Source organism: Brachycentrus maculatus, unplaced genomic scaffold (assembly GCF_059751285.1).
Source record: "Brachycentrus maculatus isolate JH-2025_06_01 unplaced genomic scaffold, ASM5975128v1 h1tg000987l, whole genome shotgun sequence".
Lineage (NCBI taxonomy): Eukaryota > Metazoa > Arthropoda > Insecta > Trichoptera > Brachycentridae > Brachycentrus > Brachycentrus maculatus.
Genome location: NW_028281705.1, coordinates 106024 through 121853, shown reverse-complemented (window position 1 = coordinate 121853; position 15830 = coordinate 106024). Strand labels below are relative to the sequence as shown.

The 15830-nt window shown below is 44.2% G+C and overlaps 1 protein-coding gene across 1 annotated transcript in view; it reads left to right on the top strand.

Annotated features, from left to right (window-relative positions):
• Positions 1 to 15830, top strand: part of Dhc64C (dynein heavy chain, cytoplasmic) — a 115042-nt gene that overhangs the window by 42992 nt on the left and 56220 nt on the right. Inside the window, exons 25-38 of the mRNA XM_088275781.1 lie at positions 70 to 756; positions 1944 to 2090; positions 3596 to 3768; positions 3857 to 4024; positions 4758 to 4923; positions 7456 to 7644; positions 8161 to 8331; positions 8796 to 8918; positions 9436 to 9595; positions 10150 to 10283; positions 10917 to 11043; positions 11627 to 11864; positions 14376 to 14490; positions 15407 to 15602. Of these exons, the coding sequence (XP_088131907.1) occupies positions 70 to 756; positions 1944 to 2090; positions 3596 to 3768; positions 3857 to 4024; positions 4758 to 4923; positions 7456 to 7644; positions 8161 to 8331; positions 8796 to 8918; positions 9436 to 9595; positions 10150 to 10283; positions 10917 to 11043; positions 11627 to 11864; positions 14376 to 14490; positions 15407 to 15602 (2794 nt within the window). The remainder of the gene's footprint in view (positions 1 to 69; positions 757 to 1943; positions 2091 to 3595; positions 3769 to 3856; positions 4025 to 4757; positions 4924 to 7455; positions 7645 to 8160; positions 8332 to 8795; positions 8919 to 9435; positions 9596 to 10149; positions 10284 to 10916; positions 11044 to 11626; positions 11865 to 14375; positions 14491 to 15406; positions 15603 to 15830) is intronic.

Genomic DNA, 15830 nt, shown 5'->3' with positions numbered 1-15830 from the left:
CGGGCAACTATTGTAGCCGAGCGTACCCTGGAGAAACTGGGTCGGGATAATAGTGCGGGGTTCTCGCAGGTGGCGTCCCTGCAGCAGAAGATCGTGGCGGAGGACAAGGCGGTGGAGCAGCGCACGGCCGACTTCCTGGCGGAGTGGGAGCGCTCCAAGCCCACGGCGGGCTCCATCCGGCCCGAGGAGGCGCTGCAGGCGCTGCAGCTGGCCGAGGGCCGCTACGCGCGCCTCAAGGAGGAGCGCGACAACGTGGCGCGCGCCAAGGAGGCGCTGGAGCTGCACGACGCGGCGGGCGGCGCGTCCGCCGAGCGCATGGCCGTGGCGCTGGAGGAGCTGCAGGACCTGCGCGGCGTGTGGGCCTCGCTCAGCCGCGTGTGGGCGCGCGTGGACGACACGCGCGAGCGGCCCTGGCTGTCGGTGCAGCCGCGCAAGCTGCGCCAGCAGCTGGAGGCCATGCTGACGGAGCTGAAGGAGCTGCCGGCGCGCCTGCGCATGTACGAGAGCTTCGAGTACGTGCGCCGCCTGCTGCACTGCTACACCAAGGTCAACATGACCATCGTGGAGCTCAAGTCGGACGCGCTCAAGGAGCGCCACTGGAAGCAGCTGTGCCGGCAGCTGCGCGTGGACTGGGCGCTGGCCGACCTCACGCTGGGCCAGGTGTGGGACGCCGACCTGCTCAAGAACGAGCACATCGTCAAGGACGTCATCCTCGTGGCGCAGGGCGAGATGGCGCTCGAGGAGTTCCTCAAGCAGGTGACCATGCCCATTCACTATTACCCATTTACTCCACATCAGTCTACGTTAGGTCATTTTTAATGTAAATTAACCAGTCGACATTAGGTCATTTTTAATGTAGATTACCCAGTCCACATTAGGCCATTTTTAATGTAGATTAATCAGTCCACATTAGGTCATTTTTAATGTAGATTAATCAGTCTACATTAGGTCATTTTTAATGTAGATTGATCAGTCTACATTAGGTAATTTTTAATGTAGATCAATTAGTTTTCTTAAGGCCATTTTTAATTTAGATCAAGCAGTCTGCATTAGCTCATTTTTGATGTGGATTGATCAGTCTACATTAGGTCATTTTTAATGTAGATCAATTAGTTTCTTTAGGCCATTTTTAATTTAGAACAAGCAGTCTGCATAAGGTCATTTTTAATGTAGACTGATCAGTCTGCATTAGGTCATTTTTTATGTGGATTGATCAGTCTACATCAGGCCATTTTTAATTCAGATTGAGCAATCTACATTAAGCAATTTTTAATGTAGATTGGAGTCTACTTAAGAGTTACTTAACTGAGTTAAGTCGAGATACTTAATTAGTTAGTGTAATGGTAGCCTCCGCCTCCGTAGTGCAATGGTCAGCGCGCTCGGCTACCGTTCCGGGGGTCCCGGGTTCGATTCCCAGGAGGATGGGTCAAATAAATATAAGTGATTTTTTCACTCTAATATTTATTCAATATTACCCTGGACTGGTACCTGAAGCGGAGGACTAATCACTTTTCCTTCATGAGTAAATGATCAAAATAACACTGCGTTTATATGATACAGTACCCTATGCACCATTGGGTTGCGGATAAGGGGTTCGAAGTTGAAGTTAAAGTTAGTTAGATTGATCAGTCTTTATAAGGTCATATTATTTCGAGAAATAAAAATACTTAAGTACTTAAATAGTTAAAGATTTAGATTTATGATTTAGTTTAAGTCATAAATTAAACCCTGAAGAGGGCAACAGGTTGTTGCCGAAACTAGTTGGTTACTAAAAATGTGAGTGGATCAAAACACAAAGCCTTTTTATTTCTCGAAATAATATATCAATATAATCCACAAAGTTAATGCTTTCAATATTCAAAACAAGGTTATTTCTGGGCATGGATCGAGTGGTCCTTTTTAGGGTCTTTGATGGAAGGCATGATGCATGGTGGGTTTCGCAGGTCCGAGAGTCGTGGCAGAGCTACGAGCTCGACTTGATCAACTACCAGAACAAGTGCAAGATCATCCGCGGCTGGGACGACCTCTTCAACAAGGTCAAGGAGCACATCAACTCCGTGGCGGCCATGAAGCTGTCCCCGTACTACAAGGTGAGCTTGTTTTCGCTTATTATATACTTCTTCTTCTTCTTCTTATTATTATAGGCCTTGCGGCCTGTTTTTATGAGGGATTAGCCTCCTGCCACGTCGATTCCCAGCTATCCACCCATCTCTTTGGTGGTCTGCCCGAGAGCCGTCTACCATGGGGTCGGCCGTACAGTGCGATGTGGGGGAGTCTGGATGGTTCCATTCTCCTCACACGTGCATACCATAGTCTCCTTCGTTGCCTTCCCCACCTAACGACATCTTCGATCTCGCATATTTCCCTGATCCTGGCGTTTCTGATTCTATCTCGAAGACTCTTATTATATATAAATAATAATAATAAACCCTTATCCGCACCCCAATGGTGCATAGGGCACTGCTTCATATGAACACAGTGTTATCTTGATCGTTTACACACGAAGGAAAGGTGATCAGCCCTCCGCTTCAGGTACCAGTCCAGGGTAATATTGAATAAATATTACAGTGAAAAAATCACTTATATTTATTTGACCCCCCTGGGAATCGAACCCGGGACCTCCAGAACGGTAGCCGAGCGTGCTGACCATTACACTACAGAGGCGGACGAAATATTATATACTAGGTTTATAAATACAACATATTGAGTGTGTCCAACTACTAGTTCACAAATCTGGATTATCTCCAATTACAGGAGTTATTTTTCATATTATTTCTTTGACATCTCATCAAAGATGATGAAGAATATGGAAGTCTGAGTATTTACGGGGCTGACGACCCTCATAGGCTCGTTTAAGTGATCACTTTACACACGTGTAACATTCATGACGGTCGTCAGCCCCGTAAATGCCCAGACTTCCATATTCTTCTTCATCTTTGATGACATGTTAAAAAAATAATATATGGTTTATAGATCATTAAGTGGATTTTTTTTCTAACTTAAAAAATTATGTTTTATTTGAATCTGTTTTGGGAACTTGAGGGATAATCTAGTGTGGGCCAATCGGGGACTTGTCAGCATTTGCTCATTGCTGGGAGGAAACCACGTTGCTCTCCTCAGGAAAAGCCGCTCACAGAGACTGCTGACTGTCCTCAGCAGGCCTTCCGTTCCACTAGAACGCGATCATTGACTATTTGATATCTTACTAGCTTAATATTGCCCTGAACATATCCCAAAGGATTTTAAACTTGGAAGTATAATATATTGACTTGGTAAAAATGACTAACTGCATTGATGTTTATTTTGTTGCCAAGCAAAAGTGACTTGAATGGCCCTCCTGAGCATTTTACATTTGTTAGTTGGTCACTTTCTCCTGGACAACTATGATACAGATGATACCACCTCTGGTGAGAGTTCCTTATGAACTAGCACGGATTCGATGTCGGTCCTCACCCAGGCTCCTGCAGCACGTCTCCGGCTATTGTCTTTGAATACTGAAAAGGGGACATCTTGAGATGTCTCCGCATCACGCAAAGATACTTGAAACGATGCAGGCAACTCAAAGCCAGTTGGACTCACGCGATCGCTGTTCCAGGTGTTCGAGGAGGAGGCATTGACCTGGGAGGAGAAGCTGAACCGCATCAACGGGCTCTTCGACGTATGGATCGACGTGCAGCGGCGCTGGGTGTATCTAGAAGGCATCTTCTCCGGGTCCGCCGACATCAAGGCGCTGCTGCCGGTGGAGACTTCGCGCTTCCAGAGCATAAGGTAGCATAGGTTTGTGGGGCTCCGCACGGGGCTTTGCACTCCGCCACCCCCCCTCCACACCCCACTGAGCCTCCGTTCCCCGTTGCAGCTCCGAGTTCCTGGGGCTGATGAAGAAGGTGTCCAAGTCGCCGATGGTGATGGACGTCCTGAACATCCCGGGGGTGCAGAGGGCGCTGGAGCGCCTCGCCGACCTGCTGGGCAAGATACAGAAGGCGCTGGGCGAGTACCTCGAGAGGGAGCGAACCAGCTTCCCCAGGTATCCTCGTGATAGATTTTATATATTTACAAACGGCCCTTTTTAAGACTCCTATTAGGGCTCAGAAAGGAACACTTTCTCCGAAAAATAAACAGTAGTCATCTTATAAGGATTTTAACGTAACTATAAACGAGCCTTTTTAAGACCCCTATGAGAGCCCTAAAAGGAACCACTTTTTCCGAAGAATGAACAGCAGTCATCAGCAGGTTTTCTTTTTCTCTGCCTACCCCTCATGGGAAATGGCGTGATAGTTACTCAGATTTTATTTGAACATAACTAAAAACAGGCCTTTTGAAGACCTCTATGAGAACTCAGAAAAGGACTACTTAGTTAGTTTTTTATATCCTACCTGTAAAGAATCTCTTTTAGAACATCAAAAAATATTCTGTATGCTCCTAAAAAGGGCCATTAATTTTTTAGTATAATTGTTAAGTGCATTCATCGTAAGTATATCAAAATTAATAACTGTTGTTAAAGGTCTTTTTTAGGTCCTCGTGAAATGTTCTGAAATCAACAGTAGCTAGCCATCTTTTTAAAATTTATATGAATATGTATGAATATGTATGTGCCTTTAAAAATAGTTTTTAGATCATTTTTTTGGGTCCTAAAAAGGGCCATCTATTCTGATGTTGTTAATGGTCCTTTTTCAGGACCTCGTGAAATATTCTGTTTGGTCCTGAAAAGGACCATTTATTCCAAATAATGGTCACGAATTAGATATATTTTTTTATAGATTCTACTTTGTGGGCGACGAAGACTTGCTGGAGATTATCGGCAACAGCAAGAACGTTGCCCGCTTGCAGAAGCACTTCAAGAAAATGTTCGCCGGCGTGGCGGCCATCTTGCTCAACGAGGACAACACCATCATCCTCGGCATCGCGTCGCGGGAGGGGGAAGAGGTGAGGGGCGCCTCCACGCGCGCGCTGCGGACGGCGGTGGACCTTTGTACTTTGTTGGACTATCTGAAGGATGATCGCTTTGTGTACCATTAGGCGCGTCTTTTGAATCCTGACTAGCTAGCGACGCGGTCGCACCGAATCGTGTACTCATATCCTCAAATCAGTGTTTTTTTTTATATATTTTTTATCATTATAACTATGATGACTAGCTAGCGACGCAGTCGTACCGAATTGTGTACACATTTTTTTTATCAGATTTTTTTCAACTAAAAACAAATATCTTGACTGGATAGCGTCGCGGTCGTACCGAATCGTGTACTCATATTTTCATATCGTCAGTTCATTTAAATATTTAAATATAATCATGAATAGCTAGCGACGCAGTCATACCGAATTGTGTACTCATCTTTTTATCAGTTTTTTTTTTAATTAAAAAAATACCCTGACTAGCTAGCGACGCAGTCGTGCCGAATCGCATACTCATATTTTTGTTTTAGCAGATCGATTTTTTAATATGTTAAAAAAAAAAATCATGACTAGCTAGCGACGCAGCCATACCGAATTGTGTATTCATATTTTTATTTTATCAGATCAAAAAAATAAATCCTGACTAGCTAGCGACGCAGCCATACCGAATTGTGTATTCATATTTTTATTTTATCAGATCCAAAAAAAATCCTGACTAGCTAGCGACGCAGCCATACCGAATTGTGTATTCATATTTTTATTTTATCAGATCAAAAAAAAATCCTGACTAGCTAGCGACGCAGTCATACCGAATTGTGTATTCATATTTTTATTTTATCAGATCAAAAAAAAATCCTGACTAGCTAGCGACGCAGCCATACCGAATTGTGTATTCATATTTTTATTTTATCAGATCAAAAAAATATCCTGACTAGCTAGCGACGCAGCCATACCGAATCGTGTATTCATATTTTTATTTTATCAGATCAAAAAAATAAATCCTGACTAGCTAGCGACGCAGCCATACCGAATTGTGTATTCATATTTTTATTTTATCAGATCAATTTAAAAAACCTACTAGCTAGCGACGCAGCCATACCGAATTGTGTATTCATATTTTTATTTTATCAGATCAAAAAAATAAATCCTGACTAGCTAGCGACGCAGCCATACCGAATTGTGTATTCATATTTTTATTTTATCAGATCAAAAAAATAAATCGTGACTAGCTAGCGACGCAGCCATACCGAATTGTGTATTCATATTTTTATTTTATCAGATCAAAAAAAAAATCCTGACTAGCTAGCGACGCAGCCATACCGAATTGTGTATTCATATTTTTATTTTATCAGATCAAAAAAAATAATCCTGACTAGCTAGCGACGCAGCCATACCGAATTGTGTATTCATATTTTTATTTTATCAGATCAATTTAAAAAACCTACTAGCTAGCGACGCAGTCATACCGAACTGTGTACTCATTTTGTTTTTGTATCATTAGATCGGCGTTTTACTATCCTGAATGAATTTAGAATGATTAAAATATTTTTATAATCCTGACTAGCTAGCTAGAAAGGTAGAGGAAGGACGATTGAGATGGTATGGGCGTATAGGACGCAGGGAACCCGAACATGAAGTTGACCAGGGTAAAAATGGATCTTCCTCGAAAGTTATCTAGAAGAAGACCGAGAAATTCATGGATGCTGCAGAAAGATAACATGATTCCAAGGCCGTTGTCCATGACAGAGGGACCTACAGCCTGAGGACGAGGAGAGCTGACCCCAGCAGTCTGCAAAGACGATAAGTTGGGATAAGCCAGGAAGAAGATCATAATTATATAAGAGACTAGAAGGAATGTGTATTTGATTACGCATTTTTATCGATTGTTGCGCGGTATGATCGATCATCCTCAAATCATCCGGAACATTGGTCTCTGTGTTCCCGATAGTTAGCTAAGACAGCGTCGACATAGATTGTTTCCCATTCCTATACACAGGACCAACCTGCCGATGGTTATGCCTGTAGGAAGAGCTACCGCTATGTTGAACAATATCTCATTGGATATTGATCTGTTCCATGTGTCTGAAGGAGTTTTCCGAAGCGGGATTCTTCTACACCTATAGCAATAGTTCTTGCATATATTTTATTTTAATGTATACGATTTTTAAAAAAATATGGTTTGTAATGAAAGAAAGAACGGTTAAACAAATTTATGAAGCGAATGGAATTGGAAAAAATAGCAGAAGACGACCGAGGAAAACTTGGCACAATCAGGTATGTCAAATACTTGAAAGCGGCCGGGTCAGGAGTCGTAATAATCGTCGGGTATGTATGAGGAGATGCATGAATGTAGAAGAGGCAAAGAGTGGTGTGGCGTTCGATTCTCTCTGCCTACTCCTGCGGGGAAGCGGCGTTATGGTTAGTTGGTTAGTTAGTTATGTATATATTAATTGAAATAAATAAATTGAATTGAATAATTCCCCTATTACTTTTATCTTTTTTACTTTTTTATCATATATGCTCGATTAGTTTTATCTACAAGTATGTGGTCGCGAACTGTTCCAGGTGGAGTTCGCGACGCCCGTGAACACGGCCGAGCACCCCAAGATCAATGAGTGGCTCACCATGGTGGAGCGCGAGATGCGCGTGACGCTGGCCGGGCGCCTGCGCGCCGCCGTGGCCGACGTCAAGCGCTGGCGCGGCGCGCCCGAGCCGCCCGCCTTCCTCGCCTGGGTGGACGCCTACCAGGCGCAGGTGAGACGCCGAGACTCCGCGCGACCCCGTTTTGCACCCTTCAAAATGTGGAACCGAGGCGACATAGCACAACCCCGTTTTACACCCTTCAAAATGTGGAACCGAGGCTACATCGCACAACCCCGTTTTATGCCCTCAATAAGTGTCGGGCTGTGGTCCCGCGGTTGGTGTTGCGGGCTCTCGAGTCAGTTTCTAGGCCCTATGCCCAGACTTCCATATTCTTCTTCATCTTTGATGAGATGTCAAAAAATAAAATAATATTATATTCGGAAATTTTTCTCTTGAAATTGTAATTTTGTAGTTGAAATTGTACAATTTCACCTACAAATAAGTTCTTTAATAATATACTTCGTCATAAAATAAAAAATATACAAAAAAATCATCACATGACCGCAAGCCACACGTAAAGGCGCCGCGGGCCGCGGGTTGGCCAGGCCTGTACTAGAGTATATCCGCGTGAGAAGTTTCACTTTAAATGGCGCAAAATGAAAAGGTGTGTTTTACATATGTGTGCAGGTGGTGGTGCTGGCCGCGCAGATCATGTGGTCCGAGGACGTGGAGGCGGCGCTGCAGGCGGGCGGCACGCTGCACGCCGTGCTGGCGCAGGTGGAGGGCACGCTCACCGTGCTCGCCGACAGCGTGCTGCAGGAGCAGCCGCCGCTCAGGAGGCGCAAGCTGGAGCACCTGGTGAGCGACACTATATAGTCTCGGCTGATCCCGAAAGGGACCTCTTTGGGATGGCAGTAAATAATGTCGTATGACCCCGAAAAGGGCCTCTTTGGAATGGCATCAAATAATGTCGTATTACCCCGAAAAGGGCCTCTTTGGGATGGACTTTCATATGACAGTAAATGATGTCATATGATCTCGATATGGGTCTTTTTAGGGTGGCAGTAAATAATGTCTTTTGATCCCGAAAAGGGCCTTTTTGGGATGGCAGTGAATATGGCTTTTCATGATGGTAGCAAATAATATTGTGTAACCTCTTAAAGAGACTTCTTAGGCTCATTATTCAAATAATGCTCTGTCTCCCCAAAAAAGGCCTAAACCGCATGATAGGATTCCCGTGCGGATCATCTCGACTGTGTGTGATTGAAGATCGAGATATCAGTGCCTTATGCGCCATTTGCATGTCCTGTCTATGCTTCTAGATCAACGAGTTCGTGCACAAGAGGACCGTCACGCGCCGCCTCATCTCGGCCGACGTCAACTCGCCGCGCAACTTCCAGTGGCTGTCGGAAATGAGGTGTTACTTCGACTCCAGAAACCCTGACGTAAGCCTATTCATTTTATCCGTCGGCTGCCAGCTTCGCGTCTTAACTGCTTGCGGGTTGTCGGCAGTTGACGTTCCAGGCGAAGTGAACATGAAGCAAGCTTGATGGCGTCTTGTCATATATCAAACTCAATATACCTTGACATGTATGAATAGAAAGTTAGTTTGTGGCGTTCTATCCTTTCTGCCTACAGTTATCGGATAAGCCTGTTAGGAGTCCCTCAAGGCACATTTCTTGAACCCTTGCATTTTATTAATCTGACAGTTTTTACTCCATATAACATGTGGGCAAGCATGACTAGACGTATCGAGGACGTAGTGTGTGGCGTTCTACCCTCTCTAGCTACAGTTATCAACTGAGCCTTGATGTTATGTCATGAGTTCCTCAGGGCACCTTTCTGGAACCCTCGCGTTCTATCAATCTGTCAGTATGACAGATGTTCTGGCAATATGACTCGGTGCATGGGGAAGCTAGTGTGTGGCTCGAGCGCGCGTAATGACGTCTGCCCGATGCACAGGTGCTGCAGCAGCTCACCATCCACATGGCCAACGCCAAGTTCCTGTACGGGTTCGAGTACCTGGGCGTGCAGGACCGCCTGGTGCAGACGCCGCTCACGGACCGCTGCTATCTCACCATGACGCAGGCCCTGGAGGCGCGCCTCGGCGGCTCCCCCTTCGGTGAGTGTCTTTCTTTTCTTTTTCTTTTTTTAACCAATCAAAAGGTAATAAACTTGCCCTAATAGAAAGGCCTCCGCCTCCGTAGTGTAGTGGTCAGCATGCTCGGCTACCATTCTGGAGGTCCCGGGTTCATTGACATTGACACGGTATTCACCTTTTCTGGTTTGCATTTTTCTAGGTCTATTGGAATGGACACACTTACAATATTGTGATAAGTGAATTTTGTCCACCTCTGTAGTGTAATGGTCAGCACGCTCGGCTACCGTTCTGGAGGTCCCGGGTTCGATTCCCAGGGGGATCTAATAAATATAAGTGATTTTTTTCTCTCTAATATTTATTCAATATTACCCTGGACTGGTACCTGAAACGGAGGGTTGATCACCTTTCCTTCATATGTTAATGATCAAGATAACACTGCGTTTATATGAAGCAGTGCCCTATGCACCATTTGTGTGCGGACAGGGATCGAAGAAAGAAAATGAACAAATAATATAAGCGCTGCAGAGTTCGTCTCTGTATTGACATGGCCATTTTACGATGTGTGCTTTTTCCAGGCCCGGCTGGTACGGGCAAAACCGAGTCGGTGAAGGCGCTCGGCAACCAGCTCGGGCGCTTCGTGCTGGTCTTCAACTGCGACGAGACCTTCGACTTCCAGGCCATGGGTAGGATCTTCGTCGGCCTGTGTCAGGTAAGCTCCGCCATAATGTGTTAAACGGGGTTGTGTAATGTCACCGGGCTGTTTGATCTATTCATAGATAATTCTAGCAGTCGATGCCCAATCCCGGGGCAATCGATGCCGGCGTGTCTCTAAAGGTGTTAAACAGGGATGTGTAATGTCACCATAATTGATTAATCTATTCACAGAAAGTTCTGGCAGTCGATGCCCAGTTCCCGGCATATCTCTAAAGGTGTTAGTTAAACAGGGATGTGTAATGTCACCGTGACTGTTAAATCTATTCCTTTGATAGTTCTGCCAGTTGATGCCCTGTTGCTGACGTTCTCTAGGTGTTAAACAGGGATGTGTAATCACACCGGAGCTGTTTAATCTATTCATGGATAATTATGGCAGTCGATGCCCAGATCCAGGTTTATCCCTATAGATATTAGTTAAACAGGGACGTGTAATGTCACTGTAGCTGTTCAATCCTTTATGAATAATTATAGCAGTCAATGCCTGGTTCCTGGGATATCTCTAAAAGTGTTAGTTAAACGGGGATGTGTTATATCACCGGATCTGTTTGATCTATTCACGGATAGTCTGGCAATCGATGCCGGCGTGTCGCTAAAGGTGTTAAACAGGGATGTGTAATGTCACCGCCAGGTGGGAGCCTGGGGCTGCTTCGACGAGTTCAACCGGCTGGAGGAGCGGATGCTGTCGGCCGTGTCGCAGCAGGTGCAGACCATCCAGGAGGCGCTCAAGATGCACCAGGAAGGCGACTCCAACTCCTGTGAGAATCCATTGCCTCATCTTCATATCTCATTAAATTTTTTGAATTACCTAACCTTTTGTTTTTAAAATTACCTGATATCCGAGTAACTCTGAAATCTAGCTACGGCCTATGCAACACCGCTTATCATGACCCTACTCAGGCTTAAGTTTTATAGCCTATGCCTGCTCGTGAGTGGATTTACTCTTTGTGTTCAAAGTTTTTATAATTTCATATAATTCATGAGTGAAAATTCTAGTCCAAAACACTCGCTATCTTGCTAGATGTATGAGTTTATCCATTTCATTGATTCTAAGCTAGCATTGAACTTACTTAGGTGTATGATTTTACAAAGGATGTGAGTTTACTTATGTATGTACAAGGTATATATATACACACACACACACACACATATATATATATATATATATATATATATATATATTTATATATATATGTATGTACATATATATATATATATATATATATATATATATATATATATATATATACACACACACACACACATATATATATATATATATATATATATATATATATATATATATATATATATATATGTATGTATCTCATGCTCTTGCAGCCTCCATCGTGGTGGAGCTGGTGGGCAAGCAGGTGCGCGTGTCGCGCGACATGGCCATCTTCATCACCATGAACCCGGGCTACGCGGGCCGCTCCAACCTGCCCGACAACCTCAAGAAGCTGTTCCGCTCGCTGGCCATGACGTCGCCGGACCGCCAGCTCATCGCCGAGGTGATGCTCTTCAGCCAGGGCTTCCGCACCGCCGAGAAGCTGGCCTGCAAGATCGTGCCCTTCTTCAAGTGAGCCTTTTCGCTTTCCTTCAAGCCTTGCCCCCTTATTTTATTTTATTTTTTTAGATTGCAATGTCCGCCTCCAGGTCTTCAAGGGGACGATGGAGGGTATACGGCTGTCCAAACTCAAAACCCTTTTTTTTTCATTTAAACCCTTATCTGCACCCCAATGGTGCATAGGGCACTGCATAATACAAAAGCAGTGTTATCTTGATCATTAAACACATGAAGGAAAGGTGATCAGCCCTCCGCTTCAGGCACCAGTCCAGGGTGATATGGAATAAATATTAGAGTGAAAAAATCACTTATATTTATCTAACCCCTCCTGGAAATCGAACCCGGGACCTCTAGAACGGTAGCCGAGCGTGCTGACCATTGCGCTACGGAGGCGGACAGAATTTATTTCATGTAGAAAAATATTCCTTACTGTCAAAACACAGTAAGGAACTTTTTTTTTTGTAGTATTTTTTTTTGCATTTTTGGACTAAGTAGATTCTACGCGAATATGCGAGATGGAAGATGTCGTTAGGTGGGGAAGGTAACGAAGGAGACAAGGGTATGCGCGTGTGAGGAGAATGGAACCATCCAGACTCCCCCACATCGCACTGTACGGCCGATCCCATAGTAGACGACTCCCGGGCAGACCACCAATGAGATGGGTCGATAGCTGGGAATCGACGTCGCAGGAGCTAATCCCTCTTAAAAACAGGCCGCAAGGCCTACAATAATAATAAGATGAAGAAGATTCTGCTTAGTCCAAAAATGCAAAAAACATGTACCATAAAAAAAAGTCCCTTTCTGTGTTTTAAGTTTGGACAGCCGTATAAACGCCAGAGGACGCCCACGCTGCGAATACCTAAGCGACTTATACAAGGACATGGGCTGCTCCACGGGCTGGTATGATGAGCTGAAGAGGGTTTGGGAAAATAAACTAGAATGGTGAAGGAGATGTCATCTGACCCAGTTTCTCCAGGGTATGCTTGGCTACATTAGTTTAGAGACTAGAAGGAATGTGTATTTAATTACGCATTTTTATCCATTGTTGCGCGGTATGATGGATAATCCTGAAATTATCCGGAGCATTGGTCTGTATGTTCCCGATAGTTACCTAAGACAGCGTCGGCATAGATTGTTTCACATTCCTATACACAGGACCAACCTGCCGATGGTTATGCCTGTAGGAAGAGCTACCGCTATGTCGAACAATATCACATTGGATATTGATCTGTTCCATGTGTCCGAAGGAGTTTTCCGAAGCGGGATTCTTCTACACCTTTAAGTCTTCTTGCTTACTTTTAATATATACGCCTTGAATATTGTTTGTTATGTATATATTATTTTTTTATTGAATAAATTGAATTGAATTGAATCTGTTGCTGACTTATACGCAGGATTGAGACCAGAGAGAGAGAGTCCGCCTTCATAGTGTAATGGTCAGCACGCTCGGCTACCATTCTGGAGGTCCCGGGTTCAATTCACACGGGGGTTCAAATAAATATAAGTGTTTTTTTCACTCTAAAATTTATTCAATGGTACCCTGGATTGGTCCCTGAAGCGGAGGACTAATCACCTTTCCTTCATGAGTAAATGATCAAGATAACACTGTGTTTATATGATACAGTGCCCTATGCACCATTGGGGTGCGGATAAGGGTTTTATTATATATTATTATATTGAGACACCTATAATATTGATTATATCACCATTGAATATTTATTCAATGGTACCCTGGACTGGTCCCTGAAGCGGAGGGCTGATCACCTTTCCTTCGTGTGTTAATTAACGATCAAGATACCACTGCATTTATGTGATGCGCTAGTGTCCTATGGGAGTTTGAAGAAGAAGAATTGCCATTTATATGAAATGTGTCTTTTGGAGAGGCACAGCGAAACTAAAATTATGAGTTTGCCTTATCGGCTGTCCAAAATCAAAACACAGTAAGGGACATTTTTTTGTAGTAGGTTTTTTTTGCATTTTGGTAGAATCTATAATACTTAGTCCAAAAATGCAAAAAAACGTACTCCAAAAAAAATATCCCTTACTATGTTTTAAGTTTGGACAGCCGATACGTATAAATGTACAGTATATCGTATCGGCTATATTATAAATAATAATAAAACCCTTATCTGCACCCCAATGGTGCATAGGGCACTGCGTCATATAAACGCAGTGTTATCTTGATCGTTTACACATGAAGGAAAGGTGATCAGCCCTCCGCTTCAGGTACCAGTCCAGGGTAATATTGAATAAATATGACAGTGAAAAAATCACTTTTATTTTTTTTACCCCCCTTGGGAATCGAACCCGGGACCTCCGGAACGGTAGCCGAGCGTGCTGACCATTACACTACGGAGGCGGACAAAATCATAACTATATTAAATTAAAATTATAACTATATTAAATTAATAAAATGAAAAAAATATATGTGGAGAATAGACCGTGTGTCATAGCGTGCCGTTTTGCTGGTACGGATATGCGGTGTGTGGTGTGTGATGTCTAACGGTTGGCGCTCTCTTGCAGGCTGTGCGACGAGCAGCTGTCCAACCAGTCCCACTACGACTTCGGGCTCCGGGCGCTCAAGTCCGTCCTCGTATCGGCCGGCAACGTCAAGCGGGACCGCATCATGAAAATCAAGGTACGCCCTCCGCGACTCCGCTTGACCCGATGCGATGAAGGAACGGCAAACCAAATATCCCTAAAGGTGTTTGTTACTGCGATCTCTCAGAAGAATGTGCGACAAAACGATGTATGATAGATGTGCGAATAGTGAAATAAGGATGGAATGCAAAGCTGAGATAAGCATTATCCATCAAATTAAGAAAGGTGTGTTGAGATGGTTTGGACATGTAGAACGAATGAGTGAGGAAAGAACGGTAAAACAAATTTATGAGGCGAATGTTAGTGGGAAAAGAAGCAGAGGAAGACCGAGAAAAACATGGCACGATCAGGTACGCCAAATACTTGAAAGTGGTCAGGTTAGGAGTCGTAACAATCGGCGGGTATGTATGAGGAGATGCATGAACGTGGAAGAGGCAAAGAATGTTTGCAAGGACAGAGTGGTGTGGCGCTCTACTTTTCCTTTGTTTTCAAACTCCGTCCCTTGACTAACCCCTTCCCCTTACTTTCCCCTCTCCATATTTATAGAACAATTTTATATTTTATATTTTAGTTATTATACAGACCTGAATGATGGAAGTTTAATGTTTTCTTTGATCATTGTAACATGTCTTACCACAAAGTTAATGCCGAAACAATAAATAAAATAAATAGAAGTTGTCTCGGGTATGTATGAGGATGTGAACAGATGTGGAAGAGAGATTTGATTTTAACATAACTGAGAGCCCGAAAAAGACCACTCTCTCCGAAGAAAAAATAGAAGTTATCTTGGGTAAGTATGAAGAGATGCACAGATGTGGAAAGGAGGTATTTTGCCAACCAACTTCCTTGAACATTGTCGTGATAGGTTTGATTTTAACATGACTGAGAGCCCGAAAAGGACCACTCACCCTAAGGAACGGACAGAGAGTGTTATGTGATTGTTCTGGGCGCAGGAGACGCTGCTGGGGCGCGGCGAGGCGGCCGTGGAGGAGGCCTCCATCGCTGAGTCGCTGCCGGAGCAGGACATCCTGATCCAGTCGGTGTGCGAGACCATGGTGCCCAAGCTGGTGGCCGAGGACATCCCGCTGCTCTTCTCGCTGCTCAGCGACGTCTTCCCCAACGTGGGCTACACGCGCGCCGAGATGACGGGTGAGTGCGCCCGCGTCACCACCTCCCCAAGGACAAACTCCTATTCACTTCCTGACCCATTTCCCCTTCTGTCTTCTCTTTTACCTCCTCGGAAGCAAAATGTTGTATGGGAAACACGGAAGGAGAGGCTTCCAACTGGCGAGTCCCTGAAATCGAGTTATCAAACAAATAACCTATTTATTTATAACGTATTTATAGATTTGGCGTTTAATTTGTAGAACTCCATTT